The sequence below is a fragment of the Oncorhynchus gorbuscha genome, linkage group LG04 (genome assembly GCF_021184085.1).
Source record: "Oncorhynchus gorbuscha isolate QuinsamMale2020 ecotype Even-year linkage group LG04, OgorEven_v1.0, whole genome shotgun sequence".
Lineage (NCBI taxonomy): Eukaryota > Metazoa > Chordata > Actinopteri > Salmoniformes > Salmonidae > Oncorhynchus > Oncorhynchus gorbuscha.
The window spans coordinates 34,658,426-34,680,148 of NC_060176.1; the positions used below are offsets into that span (position 1 = coordinate 34,658,426).

General features: G+C 41.4%; 1 protein-coding gene across 5 annotated transcripts in view; it reads left to right on the plus strand.

Annotated features, from left to right (window-relative positions):
• cntrl (centriolin) overlaps positions 1-21,723 on the plus strand; it is a 110,471-nt gene that overhangs the window by 43,229 nt on the left and 45,519 nt on the right. For all 5 annotated transcript variants that reach the window (XM_046346591.1, XM_046346593.1, XM_046346595.1 and 2 more), the window contains 2 exons: positions 15,215-15,368; positions 19,157-19,829. In XM_046346591.1, the coding sequence (XP_046202547.1) occupies positions 15,215-15,368; positions 19,157-19,829 (827 nt within the window). The remainder of the gene's footprint in view (positions 1-15,214; positions 15,369-19,156; positions 19,830-21,723) is intronic.

Sequence of the window (21,723 nt, forward strand, 5' to 3'; positions counted from 1 at the left end):
CATAATCTTTTCCTCAAAGAAGTTCATGAATTTATCACTGCTAAAGTGCAAGTCATCCTCTCTTGGGGAATGCTGCTTTTTAGTTAGCTTTGCCACAGTATCAAAAAGGAATTTCGGATTGTTCTTATTTTCCTCAATAAGTTAGAAAAATAGGACGATCGAGCAGCAGTAAGGGCTCTTCGGTACTGCACGGTACCATCCTTCCAAGCTAGTCAGAAGACTTCCAGTTTGGTGTGGCGCCATTTCCGTTCCAATTTTCTGGAAGCTTGCTTCAGAGCTCGGGTATTTTCTGTGTACCAGGGAGCTAGTTTCTTATGAGACATTTTTTTAGTTTTTAGGGGTGCAACTGCATCTAGGGTATTGCGCAAGGTTAAATTGAGATCCTCAGTTAGGTGGTTAACGGATTTTTGTCCTCTGGCGTCCTTGGGTAGGCAGAGGGAGTCTGGAAGGGCATCAAGGAATCTTTGTGTTGTCTGTGAATTTATAGCACGACTTTTGATGTTCCTTGGTTGGGGTCTGAGCAGATTATTTGTTGCAATTGCAAACGTAATAAAATGGTGGTCTGATAGTCCAGGATTATGAGGAAAAACATTAAGATCCACAACATTTATTCCATGGGACAAAACTAGGTCCAGCGTATGACTGTGAGAGTGAGTGGGTCCAGAGACATGTTGGACAAAACCCACTGAGTCGATGATGGCTCCAAAAGCCTTTTGGAGTGGGTCTGTGGACTTTTCCATGTGAATATTAAAGTCACCAAAGATTAGAATATTATCTGCAATGACTACAAGGTCTGATAGGAATTCAGGGAACTCAGTGAGAAACGCTGTATATGGCCCAGGAGGCCTGTAAACAGTAGCTATAAAAAGTGATTGAGTAGGCTGCATAGATTTCATGACTAGAAGCTCAAAAGACGAAAACGTCATTTTTTTTTTTTTGTAAATTGAAATTTGCTATCGTAAATGTTAGCAACACCTCCGCCTTTGCGGGATGCACGGGGGATATGGTCACTAGTGTAGCCAGGAGGTGAGGCCTCATTTAACACAGTAAATTAATCAGGCTTAAGCCATGTTTCAGTCAGGCCAATCACATCAAGATTATGATCAGTGATTAGTTCATTGACTATAATTGCCTTTGAAGTAAGGGATCTAACATTAAGTAGCCCTATTTTGAGATGTGAGGTATCATCATCTCTTTCAGTAATGACAGGAATGGAGGTGGTCTTTATCCTAGTGAGATTGCTAAGGCGAACACCGCCATGTTTAGTTTTGCCCAACCCAGGTCGAGGCACAGACACGGTCTCAATGGTGATAGCTGAGCTGACTACACTAACTATGCTAGTGGCAGACTCCACTATGCTGGCAGGCTGGCTAATAGCCTGCTGCCTGGCCTGCACCCTATTTCATTGTGGAGCTAGAGGAGTTAGAGCCCTGTCTATGTTGGCAGATAAGATGAGAGCACCCCTCCAGCTAGGATGGAGTCCGTCACTCCTCAGCAGGTCAGGCTTGGTCCTGTTTGTGGGCGAGTCCCAGAAAGAGGGCCAATTATCTACAAATTCTATCTTTTGGGAGGGGCAGAAAACAGTTTTCAACCAGCGATTGAGTTGTGAGACTCTGCTGTAGAGCTCATCACTCCCCCTAACTGGGAGGGGGCCAGAGACAATTACTCGATGCCGACACATCTTTCTAGCTGATATGCACGCAGAAGCTATGTTGCGCTTGGTGATCTCTGACTGTTTCATCCTAACATCGTTGGTGCCGACGTGGATAACAATATCTCTATACTCTCTATACTCTCTACACTCGCCAGTAAATGTGATGGGTATTAGTATTTTTCTTGCTTTTCATGGCATATGCTCATGTTTTGCATCAGTTAACTTACCATAGACTGCCTCTATTGAATGTGAACCAATGGTAATATAGTATAAACGGTGCTTAATTCGATTCGGCACTTCTGAGTTTTGGATTGTTTCATTCCGCAAACCATTTTCCAGGATCCAGTACCTCTCTTGGCATGAGACATTTTTTCACCATTTGCAATGTACCTATTCTGGTAACACTTTACGATAAGGTTCCATTTGTAAAGGACTTACAAAAACCTTTAATAAATGTTATAATAAATTGGTCAAAATAGTTTGATTTCCAGTCTGTGCTTACCAAATACTAAGCCACTATTTACCTGCAAATATTGACCATTTATAAATTCACCTACAAATGCTTATAATATTGAACCCTTATGTATCATCATGCAACCTTATTTTCAATAGTTGCACAATTGAGCACAGTTGGAGGAGGTATCCTTCATCTTACAAGTGTTTAAGTGCATTAATAAGTGGTTAATAACTGGAGGTAAATATTGGCTCACTTTTTGGCAAATACTAGTTATCGCATTGGTCAAAATAGTGCAATAACTGTTTAATGGTTTATAATACATTTGGAAATGATTGAATAATCATTCATGTAATTTTAACCCCTTGATAAACCTATTACAAATGGAACGTCATTGTGAAGTATTAACAATATGGTAAATTCTAATAAAAGCAGAATTAAAGTTACCTCTGTAATTATCCTGCCCCCTAAAAAACATAACGTGAACGTGGCTGATATTGTAAGAATTGAATAGAGTTGGGCCTGCCTGGATTTATGGTTTGAGCAATATTTTAATCATAGACCAACGCCTGGTCATTGCTGTGGTGCGAGAGAGAAGTGTGCCTGTATCTCTCAGAACTAGAATGATATTCACTTTCTATGATCTCACTCTGCTTTGATAGACATGAGCCTGCAACTCTCATTACGCCAGCATTGCACTTCGTCATTTATTTCCATATAAAATCATAGGCACGGGAATGGTGCTGGAGGTGCCGCAGCACCCCGGATGATACATTTAAATATATTGGTTGAAGTTATTCCTGCTGTCTGTTAAGAAATCAATTAAAACATTTGGAAAACTACACCAGGAGTATGCCTATAATTTAGCCATATAGGATCAATAGCTTTTTTATATATATATTTTTTTAAATAGCCTAGCTGTGGATTGTGTGTAGCCCAATCCCAAATCCAATTTTATTCGTCTCATACACGTGATTAGCAGATGTTATTGCGGTTGTAGGGAAATGCTTGTGTTTCTAGCTCCAACAGTGCAGTAATATCTAACAAATTATTACTCATTTCATATGTACAGTGGGGCAAAAAAGTATTTAGTCAGCCACCAATTGTGCAAGTTCTCCCACTTAAAAAGATGAGAAGGGCCTGTAATTTTCATCATAGGTCCACTTCAACTATGACAGACAAAATTAGATTTTTTTTCTCCAGAAAATCACATTGTAGGATTTTTAATGAATTTATTTGCATATTATGGTAGAAAATAAGTATTTGGTCACCTACAAACAAGCAAGATTTCTGGCTCTCACAGACCTGACCTTTTGAGGTTCCTCTGTCGTCCGCTCGTTACTTGTACTAATGGCACCTGTTTGAACTTGTTATCAGTATAAAAGACACCTGTCCACAACCTCAAACAGTTGTCAAAGGACACCGGAAACAAAATTGTAAATGCTTGGAGTTTGTCAGAATTGGTGGGTTTTTGTTTGTCCACCTGCCTCTTGACAATTGACTACAAGTTCTCAATGGGATTATGGTATCAATGTTTTGTTCCCCGAGCCATTTAGTTATCACTTTTGCCTTATGGCAAGGTGCTCCTTCATGCTGGAAAAGGCATTGTTTGTCACCAAACTGTTCCTGGATGGTTGGGAGAAGTTGCTCTCGAATTATGTGTTGGTACCATTCTTTATTCATGGCTGTGTTCTTGGGCACAATTGTGAGTGAGCCCACTCCCTTGGCTGAGAAGCAACCCCACACATGAATGGTCTCAGGATGCTTTACTGTTGGCATGACACAGGACTGATGGTAGCGCTCACTTTGTCTTCTCCGGACAAGCTTTTTTCCGGATGCTCCAAACAATCGGAAAGGGGATTCATCAGAGAAAATGACTTTACCCCAGTCCTCAGCAGTCCAATCCCTTAACCCTATGCAGAATATCAGTCTGTCTCTGATGTTTTTCCTGGAGAGAAGTGGCTTCTTTGCTGCCCTTCTTGACACCTGGCCATCTTCCAAAAGTCTTTGCTTCACTATGCGTGCAGATTCACTCACACCTGCCTGCTGCCATTCCTGAGCAAGCTCTGTACTGGTGGTGCCCCGATCCCACAGCTGAATCAACTTTAGGAGACGGTCCTGGCACTTGCTGGACTTTCCTGGGTGCCCTGAAGCTGCCTTCACAACAATTGAACCTCTCTCCTTGAAGTTCTTGATGATCCGATAAATGGTTGATGTAGGTGCAATTTTACTGACAGCAATATCCTTGCCTGTTGAGCCCTTTTTGTGCAAAGCATTGATGACGGCACGTGAAAAACAATGATTCCAAGCACCACCCTCCTTTTGAAGCTTCCAGTCTGTTATTCAAACTCAATCAGCATGACAGAGTGATCTCCAGCCTTGTCCTCATCAACACTCACACCTGTGTTAACGAGAGAATCACTGACATGATGTCAGCTGGTCCTTTTGTGGCAGGGCTGAAATGCAGTGGAAATGTTTTTGGGCGATTCAGTTCATTTTCAATGCAAAGAGGGACTTTACAATTCATCTGATAACTCTTCATAACATTCTGGAGTTTATGCAAATTGGCATCATACAAACTGAGGCAGCAGACTTTGAAAATTAATATTTGTGTCATTCTCAAAACTTTTGGCCATGACTGCACATGTAAATGTTCTGAAAAAAAAATATATATATTGGTCATGGCTCCCGGGTGGCGCAGTGATCTAAGTCACTGCATCTCGGTGCAAGAGGCTTTACTACAGTCTATGGTTCGAATTCAGGTTGTATCACATCTGACTGTGATTGGGAGTGCCATAGGGCACAATTAGCCCAGCATCACCCAGGTTTGCCTGGGGTAGGCCATTATTGTAAATAAGAATTTGTTCTTACCTGACTTGCCTAGTTAAATAAAGGTTCAATTTAAAAAACAACCAGCGGCAACCGCAGCGCAATCAATAGGAGGTGAACAGTGGCTGGTGCTGAAAATATTGCTAACTTGTTATACAAGTGTTACACACCAACAGACGGAGAAAACCTACTCCAGTCAAGCAATTCATTTCAACAATAATCTTAATTTTAATTTGACTTTACAAACAACAAGAGGGCTTCATTGGAGTCTATTTCTTCAGAGACTAGACCTATATAACTTAGCCTACCTCAGTTCTGAAGCTTAACAGCCTAATAGAAGTAGGATTTTTTTTTTATAAGGCTTACTTACAATTGCAACTGGTCACATGTAGCATCCTAGATAAAACAATACTTTAAAGAAAATAAGTCTGCACATTCTAAATAAAACAATGTAACTAATAATGAAAGCACACATTTGTAAATCCCAAACTCTAAAAGTAATTGGAAGGGTAGATACAAATTATGTGTGACATTGTGGTTACAATAAAGAATGTAACCCATCATGCGAATGTTTCCTATTAGTAGGACAAGACAATACTTTTCATAGCCCGGCTACTGTTGTGAAAATCCCTCAACTTGCAATGTATTCGATGCTTAAGTACTCTAAAGTGTTACATTTCTAACTCAAAACAGCATTTCTTCATCAACATCTTTATGCTTTCATTAATCTTCTTGATCTTCCTCCTTTTTTTCTGTAGCAATTTTGAGTAAATTGCTCAAGGGCCACGGTTGATTAGTCTGTGAAGATGACGTTATTGAATGTCTAGCTTTGATCCATGCCTGGGCCTGCAGGACACAAAGTTCTTTGTTTGTTAGACAAATCATTGGTTCAAACTACAGTACAAAATAAGCGAACACACATGGTTAATGTTCTGAGAACATGTGTGATGTGTAACCGAAGAGATACCACGAGTGGGCACAGAATACATAGCCTTCCCGCTGTAGAAGTCTATTTCAGCACCTTTTTCGCAATGCTCTGAGACGAGCATCGAGAAACTTTTATATACAGTGGGGAGAACAAGTATTTTATACACTGCCGATTTTGCAGGTTTTCCTACTTACAAAGCATGTAGAGGTCTGTAATTTTTATCATAGGTACACTTCAACTGTGAGAGACAGAATCCAAAACAAAAAGCCAGAAAATCACGATCAAGATCTCGCGATACATGGCCCCATCCATCCTCCCCTCAATACGGTGCAGTCGTCCTGTCCCCTTTGCCAAAAAGCATCCCCAAAGAATGTTTCCACCTCCATGCTTCACGGTTGGGATGGTGTTCTTGGGGTTGTACTCATCCTTCTTCCTCCAAAAACGGCGAGTGGAGTTTAGACCAAAATACTTTATTTTTGTCTTATAAGACCACATGACCTTCTCCCATTCCTCCTCTGGATCATCCAGATGGTCGTTGGCAAACTTCAGACGGGCCTGGACATGCGCTGGCTTGAGCAGGGGGACCTTGCGTGCGCTGCAGGATTTTAATCCATGACGGCGTAGTGTGTTACTTATGGTTTCCTTTGAGACTGTGGTCCCAGCTCTCTTCAGGTCATTGACCAGGTCCTGCCGTGTAGTTCTGGGCTGATCCCTCACCTTTCTCATGATCATTGATGCCCCACGAGGTGAGATCTTGCATGGAGCCCCAGACCGAGGGGGATTGATCGTCATCTTGAACTTCTTCCATTTTCTAATAATTGAGCCAACAGTTGTTGCCTTCTCACCATGCTTGCCTATTGTCCTGTAGCCCATCCCAGCCTTGTGCAGGTCTACAATTTTCATCCCTGATGTCCTTACACAGCTCTCTGGTCTTGGCCATTGTGGAGAGGTTGGAGTCTGTCTGATTGAGTGTGTGGACAGGTGTCTTTTATACAGTAACGAGTTCAAACAGGTGCAGTTAATACAGGTAATGAGTGGAGAACAGGAGGGATTCTTAAAGAAAATGTAACAGGTCTGTGAGAGACGGAATTCTTACTGGTCGGTAGGTGATCAAGTACTTATGTCATGCAATAAAATGCAAATTAATTACTTAAAAATCATACGATGTGATTTTCTGGATTTTGGTTTTAGATTCCGTCTCTAACAGTTGAAGGGTACCTATGATAAAAAATGACAGACCTCTACATGCTTTGTAAGTAGGAAACACTGCCAATTTAGCAGGTTATCAAATACTTGTTCTCCCAACTGTATATAAAATATTCCATGATATTCATAAGGTGTGTGTTGACTGAATATACGCAAGTGATGTCTGCTAAGATTTCTCCAGAAAATAAATCATTCTAAATAACAAACTGGCTTTATTTACAAATTGGTGAGAATGTCTCACCCCATGTTCAAGAATTGCCTTTTTTTTAATGAAAACGAAATCCTCTCCAAAATATTGTTAATTCATTTAGAATTATATTAAAGCCCCTTAGGATCTGTGAGAATATCTAACGGAAAATGCCCTTTAGATATTAATTTGGAGTCCTCCAATCCTCTAAATCTAACTATTAGCGGAGAGTAAGTCGCTCTGGATAAGAGCGTCTGCTAAATGACTTAAATGTAAAATGTAAATGTAGAGTCACGTCATTGAAAAACATTTTCTTTCAATATACTGTAGGCCTACCATAGGTGAAATGAGTCTCACTAGTGTTGAGTAATGTGTTTTTAAAAATGGTGTAGGTCTTATTTTTTTAAAGAGCATATTGAAGAAAAGAAAGAAGAAAAAGCCTACAGCTATTTTAGCACCGTTTCTCTCTGCTCTGAGGCAAGCATGGGGACTGGTCTTGATAAATCAATGAGGTTTTTATTTTTCCTTTATCTCCATTTGGATATTGTTTAGACAAGAATTAGAAAAGTATGGTGCAGACATGTTATGCTCTTAGTATAACCTTTATTTAACTAGGCAAGTCAGCAAATATTTATTTACAAGGACAGCCTACTCCTTCCTCCTGTTGTACAGCGTCATATTTTCCATTCCATTCTAACAGAAACCCTGAGGGTTTTGTTTTTCGTTTTTCTCTGAATATAAACACCATAATTTTAATCAAGTTAATTAAGCCAAATTTCTTAAAATCAATCCCATATACTGTGTTATTACAAAAAGGTTTTCAATTCTCTGTTAATGCTATTTTAAAAATTTAGTTTGTCTCTCTGTGCTTCATAATTCTTTTTCAATTCGCAAGAGTCTGAATGTACCTCAACAGCGAGAGCATCCGAGTGAGCGAAACAACGGCCCTATCTCTGTATGTAAAGCCCATCTATCTGATGCTGTATGGTCAAAATTAATATGATATTGTTGAAAGCATCCAAGCGAGCAAAATATATTTTTGACCAGACAGCCTCAGATAGATGGGCTTCACATACAGAGAGAGGGGAGCTGATACTCTCGCTCGGATGTTTTCAAAAATATCATTCTTTTTGACCAGCATTGAAGCGCTGAATGCAAGGGAAGCCAGCGAGCATTTGGCCTACCTTGATAATAAAACAATTATAATAATAGCCAATCAGCTTTGAGCTAAACTGAGTGTGCTCAACTTTGAATGGTCCTAGAGCACCAAAAAAAGTGTCATGGGAAGCCAGTTTGGATTTGGCTTCACACCAATCACATCACCCCAAAAGCCAATCGTCATATACAGAAAAAACTTGAATGGTTGCATCTCTTTGTGTTGTCTTCCAGAGAATAGCTAGCTAGCTAAAATGGTCACTTTCCTAAATTAGCCATGGAGGGAGATCGGGATTGTGGTTTTACTTAATTCTCCGTACTGGCCAATGATTATAACAGTGATTCTGATCCAACCATAAATTCACATGTTGTGCTCCTGGCTTGAAAGGATGTAAGTTCAACATGTAGCTAGATGTAGTAGGTTAATGTTAAATAGCTGGCCTGGCATTTTAGCCAGGTAGGCTAGGACAAAAAAACTAAGTGGGTACTATATCATGACAGTCATAGACTGTTTAGTCAACATGAACCGAAATATAAACGCAACAATTTCAACAATTTTAATGAGTTTATTAATTTCGGTCATTTTGAAATAAATAAATTAGGTCCTAATCTATGGATTTCACAACTCTGCAGGGGCACAGCCATGGGTCCAACCACATGGTAGCCAGGCCCACCCACTGGCGAGCCAGGCCCAGTCAATCAGAATACATTTTCCCTCACAAAAGAGCTTTATTACAGACATAAATAATTCTGTTTCATCACATGTGGTTACACGTGGTCTGCGGTTGAGGCTGGTTGGATGTACTGCCAAATTCTCTAAAATGACATTGGTGGCGTCTTGTGGTAGAGAAATTAACATTCAATTCTCTGGCAACAGAGACATTCCTGCAGTTGACATTCCTTCAGTCGGCATGCCAATTGCAAGTTTCCTCAAAACTTGAGATGTCTGTGGTGTTGTGTGACAACTACACAATTTAGAGTGGCCTTTTATTGTCTCCAGCAAAAGGTGTATCTGTGTCATGATCATGCTGTTTAATCAGCTTCTTGACATGCCACACCTGTCAGGTGGATGGATTATGTTGGCAAAGGAGAAATGCTCACTAACAGTGATTTAGTAAATAAAGAAATAAACATTTCTGAGAAATAAGCTTTTTGTGCGTATGGAACATTTCTGGGATCTTTTATTTCAATCAATCAAATGTATTTATAAAGCCCTTTTTACATCAGCCGATGTCACAGAGTGCTGTACAGAAACCCAGCTTAAAACCCCAAACAGCAAGCAATGAAGAAGCACGTGGCTAGGAAAAACTCCCTAGAAAGTCAGAAACCTAGAGAGGAACCAGGCTCTGAGGGGTGGCCAGTCCTCTTCTGACTGTGCCGGGTTGACATTATAACCATACATGTCCAAGATGTTCATAGATGACCAGGTCAAATAATAATAATCACAGTTGTTGTAGAGAGTGCAAAAGGTCAACACCTTAGGAGTAAATGTCAGTTGGCTTTTCACACACAGACGTACAGACGGACGGACGGCCCAGGTGGACTGGGGACAGCAAGGAGTCATCAGGCATGGGCTCAGATCCTCCAAAAGGGGATGGAGAGAGAATTAGAGGGAGCATACTTAAATTCACACAGGACACCAGATAAGACAGGAGAAATACTCCAGACATAACAGACTGACCCTAGCCCCCAACACAAACTATTGCAGCATGAATACTGGAGGCTGAGACAGGAGGGGTTGGGTACACTGTGGCACAGTCCGATGATACCCCCGGACAGGGCCAATCAGGCAGGATATAACCCCACCCACTTTTCCAAAGCACAGCCTCCACACCACTAGAGGGATATCTTCAAACCACCAACTTACTACGCTGAGTATAGCCCATGAAGATATCCCCCTCGGCACGAACTCTAGGGGGGAGCCAAACCCGGACAGGAAGGTCACTGTAGTGACTCAACCCACTCAAGTGACACATTCCTCCTAGGGACAGGATGGAAGACCACCAGTGACTCAGTCCACGTAATAGGGTTAGAGGCAGAGAATCCCGGCGGAGAGAGGGGAACCGGCCAGGCAGAGAAAGCAAGGGTGTTCGTGGCTGCAGTGCCTTTCCGTTCACCTTCACACCCCTGGGCCAAACTACACTCAATCATAGGACCTACTGAAGAGATGAGTCTTCAATAAAGACTTAAAGGTTGAGACTGAGTCTGCGTCTCTCACATGGATAGTCAGATCATTCCATAAAAATGGATCTCTATAGGAGAAAGCCCTGCCTCCAGCAGCGTACGTGTAGGTATGTATGACATGACCATATCGGAGAGATATGTAGGACCAAGCTATTGTAATGCTTTGTAGGTTAGCAGTGAAACCTTGAAATCAGCCCTAGCCTTTACAGGAAGCCAGCGTAGAGAGGCTAGCACTGGAGCAATATGATAACATTTTGGGGTTCGAGTCAAGATTCCAGCTGCCGTGTGTAGCACTAACTTAAGTGCTAGCCTTTAGTGCTTAATCCAGGTAGCTGGAAAGTAGAGCATTGCAGTAGTCTAATCTAGAAGTGACAAAGCATGGATGAACTTTTCTGCATTTTCTGATTTTTGCAACGCTACGAAGATGGAAAAAAAGTATTGATATGTTTGTCAAAAGAGAAGATCAGGATCCAGTGTAACGCTGAGCTCCTTCAGTTTTATTTGAGATGACTGTACAACCATCAAGATTAAGATGGAAATTTTGGTGCTTCACCATGTTTCATCGAAATGTACAGCTGTTTATCGTCCACATAGCAGTGAAAGTTAACATTGTGTTTCCGAATGACATCACCAAGAGGTAAAATATATAGTGAAAACAATAGTGGTCCTAAAGTGGAACCTTGAGGAACACCGAAACTTTGTTGATTTGTCAGAGGACAAACCATCCACAGAGACTAACTGATATCTTTCCGACAGATAAGCTCTAAACCATGCCAGAACTTGTCCGTATAGATCAATTTGGGTGTCCAATCTCTCCAAAAGAATGTCATGATCGATGGTGTCAAAAGCAGCACTAAGGTCTAGACGGGTGGACAATTCCAGTCCTCGAGGGCCTGATTGGTGTCACAGTTTTGCCCCAGCTAACACACCTGACTCCAATAATCACCTAATCATGATGTTTAGTTTAGAATGCAATTTCATTAATCAGTTGTGTTTGCTAGGGATGGAAAAAGTGAGACACCAATCAGGCCCTCGAGGACTGGAGTTGCCCACCCCTTGGTATGATGCTGTTAAAGAGTAATTTACCACCTTCACGAGTGCAGTCTTAGTGCTATGGTGGGGTCTAAAACCAGCGGTAAGCGTTTTGTGTACATTGTCTTCAGTGAGTTGCTGCGCAAACAGCTTTAATTTTTTTTTGTTGAGAGGAATGGAAGATTCGATGTAGGCCAATAGTTTAAAAAAATAGATTTTCTGGGTCAAGGTTGGGCTTTTTCAAGAGAGGCTTTGTTACTACTACTTTTAGTGAGTTTGGTACACATCCGGTGGACTCGGAGCCATTTATTATGTTCAACATAGGTATACCAAGAACAGGAAGCAGGCCTGTCAGTAGTTTAGTTGGAATAGGGTCCAGTATGCAGCTTGAAGGTTCAGAGGCCATTACTATTTTCTTGAATGTGTCAAGAGATCTAGGATTAAAACACTTGTGTCTCCCTTGATCCTACATCCTGGCAGTGTTGTGCAGACTCCGTACAACTGAGCTTTGGAGAAATACGCAGATTTAAAGAGTCTGTAATTTGCTTTCTAATGATCATGATATTTTCTTCAAAGAAGTTCATGAATTTATCACTGCTGAAGTGATTTCAGCTCATGAAACATGACCAACACTTTACATGTTGCGTTTTATATTTTTGTTCAGCGTACTTGCGCGCGAACACACACACACACACACACACACACACACACACACACACACACACACACACACACACACACACACACACACACACACACACACACACACACACACACACACACACACACACACACACACACACACACACAAGTACCATGGACAGCCACATACAGTTGAAGTCGGAAGTTTACATACACCTTAGCCAACTACATTTAAACTCAGTTTTTCACAATTCCTGACATTTAATCCGAGTAACAAATCCCTGTCTAACAATTTTTGATCAATTAGGATCACCACTTTATTTTAAGAATGTGAAATGTCAGAATAATAGTAAGGGGAATGATTTATTTGAACTTTTATTTCTTTCATCACATTCCCAGTGGGTCAGTTTACATACATACACTCAATTAGTATTTGATAGCATTGCCTTTAAAATGTTTAATAACTTGGGTCAAACATTTAGGGTAGCCTTCCACAAGCTTCCCACAATAAGTTGGGTGAATTTTGGCCCATTCCTCCTGACAGAGCTGGTGTAACTGAGTCAGGTTTGTAGGCCTCCTTGCTCGCACATGCTTTTTCAGTTCTGCCCACAAACTTTCTATGGGATTGAGGTCAGGGCTTTGTGGTGGCCACTCCAATATCTTGACTTTGTTGTCCTTTAGCCATTTTGCCACAACTTTGGAAGTATGCTTGGGGTCATTGTCCATTTGGAAGACCCATTTGCAACCAAGCTTTAATTTCCTGATGTTGCTTCAGTATATGCACATACTTTTCTTTCCTCATGATGCCATCTATTTTGTGAAGTGCACCAGTTTCTCCTGCAGCAAAGCACCCCACAACATGATGCTGCCACCCCCGTGCTTCACGGTTGGGATGGTGTTCTTTGGCTTGCAAGCCTCCTCCTTTTTCCTCCAAACATAACGATGCTATGAGACTTGAAATTGAGCTCCTGTTTCCATTGATCATCCTTTATGTTTCTACAACTTGATTGGAGTCCACCTGTGGTAAGCTCAATTGATTGGACATGATTTGGAAAGGCACACACCTGTCTATATAAGGTCCTACAGTTGACAGTGCATGTCAGAGCATAAACCAAGCCATGAGGTCGAAGAAATTGTCCATAGAGCTCCGAGACAGGAGTGTGTCAAGGCACAGATCTGGGGAAGGGTAACAAAAAATTTCTGCAGCATTGAAACTCTTCAAGAACACAGTGTCCTCCATCATTCTTAAATGGATTAAGTTTGAATCCACCAAGAGTCTTACTAGAGCTGGTTGCCTGGCCAAACTGAGCGATTGTGGGAGAAGGGCCTTGGTCAAGGAGGTGACCAAGAACCTGATGGTCACTCTAGAGTTCCTCTGTGGAGATGGGAGAACCTTCCAGATGGACAACCATCTTTGCAGCACTCCACTAATCAGGGCTTTATGGTAGAGTGGCCAGAAGGAAGCCACTCTTCAGTAAAAGGCACATGACAGCCCTCTTGAAGTTTGCCAAAAGGCACCTAAAGACTCTCGGACCATGAGAAACAAGATTCTCTGGTCTGACCAATATTGAACTCTTTGGCTTGAATACCAAGCATCACGTCTGGAGGAACCCTCCCCAACCAACCTGACAGAGCTTGAGAGGATCTGAGGAGAAGAATGGGAGAAACTCCACAAATACCGGTGTGCCTTGCTTGTAGCGTCATACTCAGGAATACTCAAGGCAGTAATCACTGTCAAAGGTGCTTCAACACAGTAGTGAGTAATGGGTCTGAATACTTATGTACATGTGATATTTCAGTTTTTGTTATTTTTATACATGTGAACATTTTTCTAAAAAACTGTTTTTGTGTCTGTCATTATGGAGTATTGTGTGTAGATTGAGGGGGGGGGGCAATTTAATCAATTTAAGAATAAGACTGTTACCTAATAAAATGTAGAAAAAGTCAAGGGGTCTGAGTACTTTCCGAAGGTACTGTATGAACTAACAGGTTATAGAGCAAACGACGCAATTATCACAACACGTGTTGTAATATGGATTTTTTTCCTTGCTTGGCATCCCTGTTGATTTTACCCATGCACCGCTACTGGTCTCCAGTCAGGAACCCGCAGCAAATATGTCAGTGAACAGCATGCAGCCAAAACAGGGCTTTAGCAATATTTCGAATACAATCGCGGCAAAATAAATTGTAAAAGCAAATGACTCCTGCTGAAAATAGAAGACTATTCTGCCTGTAGGTTACCAAATATGTTATCAACTTCCAAATAAGCCTATTGAGCGAACAGCACTGTTTTATAAAGTAAAACGAGAGAGGCAAGGCTTTTGACACAAGGGCATTAGCCATCGCCGGTGATTGAACTGCGCTTTATTGGGCGAGTCAGTGAAACTGGAAGGCTTTTTTTAGGACTGGAATATTATACAATATGCATCTCCACACACCTAGGCCTAGGCTATTGATGGATTGACGACAAGGTTGTTTTCATTGATCGCATATTCTCAGTTTGTCATTGTCAAAATAGGTTGTTATTTCAATCATTTGTTAGGTATTAAAACAAATTCTGCTAAAGTTTTCAGTCATCTAAATTTATGTGGAATTACATGAAATGCGTTTTTATAAAAGGCAACAAAGAAAAAGCTACAAACTGTGTGGAACTTCTGCAAGCACTCTACTCTACTGTTCTGTGCCAGTACGCAAAAGCGAGGATAATGCATGCAATTGACACCCAGTTTACAGATTATGCATTGAGTAACACATTATTACAAACACACATGCATTCATATTTTCGTTACAAAATGTATTGATTAAATGTGGAGTTGTCATGCTGAAGTATGGCCATACCTACAGTAATAGGTAGAATTTTCATCTTCTATTGACATCATTGACAGTAATAGGAGTGTATATTGACCTACTGTCGCTAGCCCCTGTCCATCCTTCCCTCTCCAGGCCCATGTGAAGGCTCAGGTGTCCAGTAAGAGCCAGCTGCTGGACATGATGAGCAGGAAGCACCGGGAGCTGGAAGGCCGGCTGGACGACATGCTCTCCCGTATCGCCAAGGAGACCGAGGAGATCAAGGACCTGGAGCAGCAGCTGACCGACGGTGAGAAGGACTAGAACTTGATGATTTGCCTGAGTCCTGTTCATTAGGCACAAAAAGGAAGAAAACCGACTGACACAGGGAGGGGCTTTAAAAATAAAATTAAAATAACTAGGCAAGTAAGTTAAGAACAAATTCTTATTAACAGTGATGGCCTACCCCGGGCGAAGCTGGGCCAATTGTGCTCTGCCCTATGGGACTCCCAATCACGACCGGATGTTATACAGCCTGGAATCAAACCAGGGACTGTAGGGACACCTCTTGCCTTAGACCACTGCGCCACTCTACCTGAACGTGTTCAATTAGAAACGTTTTGTAAAACATTTTCCTACAATGTGCCCTAATGAACACGACTCTGCTGTCTGTCTCCAAACAGATAAAGAGAGAGAGCTGCTTCTGGTTGGGTTTAAAGTTTAGTTTAGTTTATTAGGATCCCCATTATCTATTGCACATACTCTTCCTGGGGTCCTCATAAAACATACAAATACATGACAAAGTACAGAACAGTTAGTCAAGAACATAAGTTATATATTGGAAAGACCTCAAGAGACAAAAAAAATACTATTTACACACTATTCATAAATACAGTTGAAGTCGGAAGTTTACATACACTTAGGTTGGAGTCACTCCACAAATTTCTTGTTAACAAACTATAGTTTTGGCAAGTCAGTTAGGACATCTACTTTGTACAAGTTATTTTTCCAACAATTGTTTACAAACAGATTATTTAACTTATAATTCACTTTATCACAATTCCAGTGTGTCGGAAGTTTACATACACTAAGTTGACTGCCTTTAAACAGCTTGGAAAAATGCAGAAAATGGTGTCATGGCTTTAGAAGCTTCTGATAAGCTAATTGACATCATTGAGTCAATTGGAGGTGTACCTGTGGATGTATTTCAAGGCCTACCTTCAAACTCAGTGCCTCTTTGATTGACATCATGGGAAATTCAAAAGAAATCAGCCAAGAATTGTAGACCTCCACAAGTCTGGTTCATCCTTGGGTGAAATTTCGAAACGCCTTAAGGTACCATGTTCATCTGCACAAACGCATTCTGTCTCCTAGAGATGTACTTTGGTATGTACTTTGGTGCGAAAAGTGCAAATCAATCCCAGAACAACAACCTATATTGACATAACCTGATAGGCCGCTCAGCAAGGAAGAAGCCACAGCTCCAAAACCGCCATAAAAAAGCCAGACTACGGTTTGCAACTGCACATAGGGACAAAGATCGTACTTTTTGGAGAAATGTCCTCTGGTCTGATGAAACAAAAATACAACTGTTTGGCCATAATGACCATCATTATGTTTGGAGGAAAACAGGGGAGGCTTACAAGCTGAAGAACACCATCCCAACCATGAAGCACGGGGGTGGCAGCAGCATGTGGTGGGGGTGCTTTGCTGCAGGAGGGACTGGTGCACTTCACAAAATAAATTACATGAGGAATGAAAATTGTGTGTATATATATTGAAGCAACATCTCAAGATATCAGTCAGAAAGTTAAAGCTTGGTTGCAAATGGGTCTTCCAAATGGGCAATGACCCCTAGCATACTTCCAAAGTTGTGACAAAATGGCTTAAGGACAACAAAGTCAAGGTGTTGGAGTGGCCATCACAAAGGCCTGACCTCAATCCCATAGAAAATTTGTGGGCAGAACTGAAAAGGCGTGTGCGAGCAAGGAGGCCTACAAACCTGACTCGGTTACACCAGCTCTGTCAGAAGGAATAGGCCAAAATTCACCCAACTTATTGTGGGAAGCTTGTGGAAGGCTACCTGAAACATTTGACCAATGTTAAACAATTTAAAGGCAATGCTACCAAATACTAATTGAGTGTATGTAAACTTCTGATCCACTGGGAATGTGATGAAAGTTGAAATAAATCATTCTCTCTACTATTATTCTGACATTTCACATTCTTAAAATAAATTGGTGATCCTAACTGACCTAAGACAGGGAATTTTTACTAAATGTCAGGAGTTATGTAAACCTGAGTTTAGATGTATTTGGCTAAGGTGTATGTAAACTTCTGACTTCAACTGTACATATTCAGAGGCACTGTGATACAAAATGTTTTTCAAGCTAATTTAGCTTTTGCCTGAGTAACCTCTGGTGGCAGAGCATTTCATGATGACATGGCTCTTTATATAACTGAGCGACACAATAAATCTGTTTTTGGTTTGGGCACAGTGAATTAACCCATAGTGACGTGTCTGTTGGTGTGTGCAGTGAGCTCAAAGTATTGGGACAGTGACCAATGTTTTCTTGTTTTGGCTCTGTACTCTTACTTAGATTTTGAAATGATACAGTGACTTCAAGGTTAAAGTGCAGACTGTCAGCTTTAATTTGAGGGAATTACAGCAGTTTTTGTACATAGTCCCCCCCCATTTTAGAGGACCGAAAGTATTGGGACAAATTCCCTTATGTTTATTATTTGGTAACATTTTCCTAGCACGCAATGATTACTATACATAAAGCTTGTGACTTAACAAACTTGTTGGATGCATTTTTTTTTCTTCGTTTTATTGTAAAGGAGAATAGAATGTTTCTAAACACTTCTACATTTATGTGGATGCTACTGTGATTATCGATAGTCCTGAATAAATCGTGGATAATGATGAGTGAGAAATATCATCCCCCCTCAAAAATGCTACCCTCCCCTGTTATTGTAATGGTAAAAGGTTAGCATGTCTTGTTCGTCTGTAACTTTCCCACTCATCATTATTCGTGATTCATTCAGGACTATCCATAATCATGGTAGCATCCACATTAATGTAGAAGTGCTTAGAAACATATTCTATTCTTATTTACAATAAAAGTGACTCCAAAATGAAACATTCCATTTCTATTGGGCAAAAATAATATGAAACACAACCAAAACGAACAGGAAATGCATCCAACAAATTTGTAGAGTCACAAGATTGATGTAATCATTGCGTGATAGGAATTATGGACCAAATACAACATATTTGACTACTTTAATTGGTCCCCTCAGTCATTTTATCGTTTCAAATCCAAAATGCAGCGGTACAGAGCCAAAACAACATAAATGTTTAATTCTCCCAATACTTTTGGAGCTCACTATGTATGTTTGAAGTGTATGCAAATAGATTATAAAGTGGTTAGACATTTTCAACACACAAATGTTTCTTAAAAAGACTAGAAGAGAAGTAGTAAATTTCTCCTTAACCATGAAACACTATCATGCATGTTGTTGATGTTAGTTCTGTGTGCAGTTAAGGGCAGGGTGAGCTACTTTGTTTTGAGCCAGCTGCAGCTTTGCTAGGTCTTTCTTAGCTGCACCTGACCCTATTAAGATGGGACAAGGTCAGAGCCTGAACAAATCGTACAGTTGATCTTGGTGTCAAAAACTCAGAACATCTACTAAATTGGTCCTTAGTAGGGTATGTTCATAACAGTTGTACGTACATTTTATCATTACGCCATTGACCCTATTTGTTTCTTCCCAGGAAATGTGGCATCATGTGCGAAGCTGCAGCTTTAACATATCTGCATATATCCCAGACAGTTCCCCTCCAAAAGTCCCGCTAATAGAGATACCTTGAGTTAGACCCAATAGCTTCCTTGTTTCAGAACTCTAACCCCCCATTATTATTCAGAGCTCTTCCAAACTCACATTAAACCTACCAGGCCTTGCTGTGATGCTTCTAAATACCTGGAGAGCATAATTGCTATTTAGACTCACTGACACGGTCACGAGTCTCCCCACCATTGTCTTTAATTAACCACAATGGGTAACCAACCAATGGCACTGCCCCTCCCACCACAGGTCAGATAGCAGCCAACGAGGCTCTGAAGAGGGACCTGGAGGATATAATCTCTGGCCTGCAGGAGTACCTGAGCGGGGTGAAAGAGCAGGCCCGGCGTGCCCAGGCAGACTGCCACCACCTGCAGAGGGAGATGGAGGCCCTGCAGCGCTACCTGGATGAGAGCCAGGAGCAGCGCCGCCTGCTGGAGACAATTGCCACCACCACTCATACAGAGAAAGCACAGCAGCAGCAGGAGCTGGACGCGCTGAGGAGGGAGAACGCTGAGCTGCGGCTGGCGCAGGGTCAGATCAGCGCCTACGAAGCGGAGCTGGAGAGCCAGCTGCAGGAGCGCCAAACTGAGGCGGGCCAGCTAAAGGAGGAGCTGGGACGAATGTGCAGGCTTAGCCAGTTGGAGCACGCTGCCCTGCAGGCGGCGCTGGACAAGGAAAGGCAGTCCAAGGACAATGCCCAGGCCCGACTGCAGCTGGTTGGAGAGAGGGAGCAGCAGAGTGAGGAGCTCCTGGAACAGCTCACTGCTCTACAGGAGGACAAGGCCAGTCTGGAGGAGTGTGTGGGTGCTCTGCAGAGTTCTCTAGAGCAGGCCAGGGAAACATTGCTATGCCCACAGGAGGTGCAGAGGCATCTTGAGCAGATGATAAGGACCATCACCTCAGGGCAGCCTGGCCACATCAGGTGAGGGAGTCTCTCACTGTTCACCCCCAGTGAGATTGGGACCATATAGTTGGGTAGAGGACTTGCAACAAAGCCTAAGTAAGGGAGATAGCCCTCAGTGGCATCATGTTGTCAAATAAGTTATAATGGTAAAGATAGGTTATGGGCCCTCATTCCAACTCTATGATTGGGACAAACACATGGTTTATGCATACTTGGTATTCACATTGCAATTTCTTTTCTTTTTTTACCACAATTAATTTCAAAAGAAATTTAGCAAAAATAGATAGGATTCTGCAACCATGGAGAGGTGAAAAATCGTATTGATTAACATTTTGGTCCTATCACTTACTAATGGCACTGTCTACTCCAGATAACTAGTTTTTTAAATCATAAAATGTATATCTAAAAAATATATTTCATTTTATTTGGAATGCTAAGCCAGACCAAAATGAAACATGCCTATTTATATAATGAATGAGTTTGGGAGGCTAAAATGATTAAATATGAAAGTGTTAAACCTCTCACTAAAAGCCTCACTCATAGATAAATTATACTTAAACCCAAAATTGTTCTCCAGTAGATTTTTGAGAAATGCTCATCCTTTGTTCAAAAATTGCCTTTATACAGATTTCTCATTTCCGACTCGTGGGAAATGAAATTTTGTTTGAAGTGTCGCCCTTTCTTAAACAAGCCATACAAAGCTGGTTACAATTTCAGTTTTATCCTCCAGAAAAGACAAAACAAATGATATGGTTAAATTCAAATATACTGATTTAATCAAAATAAAAAATCTTTATGGAAAAAAGTTTTTCAAAAATGGTATTATATTTGTTAATGATATTATGAATAGAAATGGAGGAGTTCTGTCCTATGCAGTTATCGAAAATATATGGGAATATCTGCTAAATCCAAACTTTACAATCAACTGATTTGCAGTACTTACACAAAAATGGAGGAGGCAAGTGGAAAATGGAGAAGGTAGGGAACTTGTTAAAGTTACAAATTGGCTGACAGGAACTGGCATAAATAGCTAAATATACCAGTTTCATCTGAGGAGAAAAATGTTGACAGCTGCGTCATACAGGTTGCAAAATAAATGGGAGGAGCTTTTCGATGTACCAATTCCATGGCACATGGTTTATTAACTGGTACAAAAAACTACACTTGATTCAAGACTTATTTGTTGTTTAAGTGTTCCCTTTATTTTTTTGAGTAGTGTGTATGTATATATACAGACTGCTCAAAAAAATAAAGGGAACACTTAAACAACACAATGTAACTCCAAGTCAATCACACTTCTGTGAAATGAAACTGTCCACTTAGGAAGCAACACTGATTGACAATAGATTTCACATAGTGTTGTGCAAATGGAATAGACAACAGGTGGAAATTATAGGCAATTAGCAAGACACCCCCAATAAAGGAGTCCACTTCTCAGTTCCTATGCTTCCTGGCTGATGTTTTGGTCACTTTTGAATGCTGGCGGTGCTTTCACTCTAGTGGTAGCATGAGACGGAGTCTACAACCCACACAAGTGGCTCAGGTAGTGCAGCTCATCCAGGATGGCACATCAATGCGAGCTGTGGCAAGAAGGTTTGCTGTGTCTGTCAGCATAGTGTCCAGAGCATGAAGGCGCTACCAGGAGACAGGCCAGTACATCAGGAGACGTGGAGGAGGGCAATAACCCATCAGCAGGACCGATACCTCCGCCTTTGTGCAAGGAGGAGCAGGAGGAGCACTGCCAGAGCCCTGCAAAATGCCCTCCAGCAGGCCACAAATGTGCATGTGTCTGCTCAAACTGTCAGAAACAGACTCCATGAGGGTGGTATGAGGGCCCGACGTCCACAGGTGGGGTTTGTGCTTACAGCAGGACGTTTGGCATTTGCCAGAGAACACCAAGATTGGCAAATTC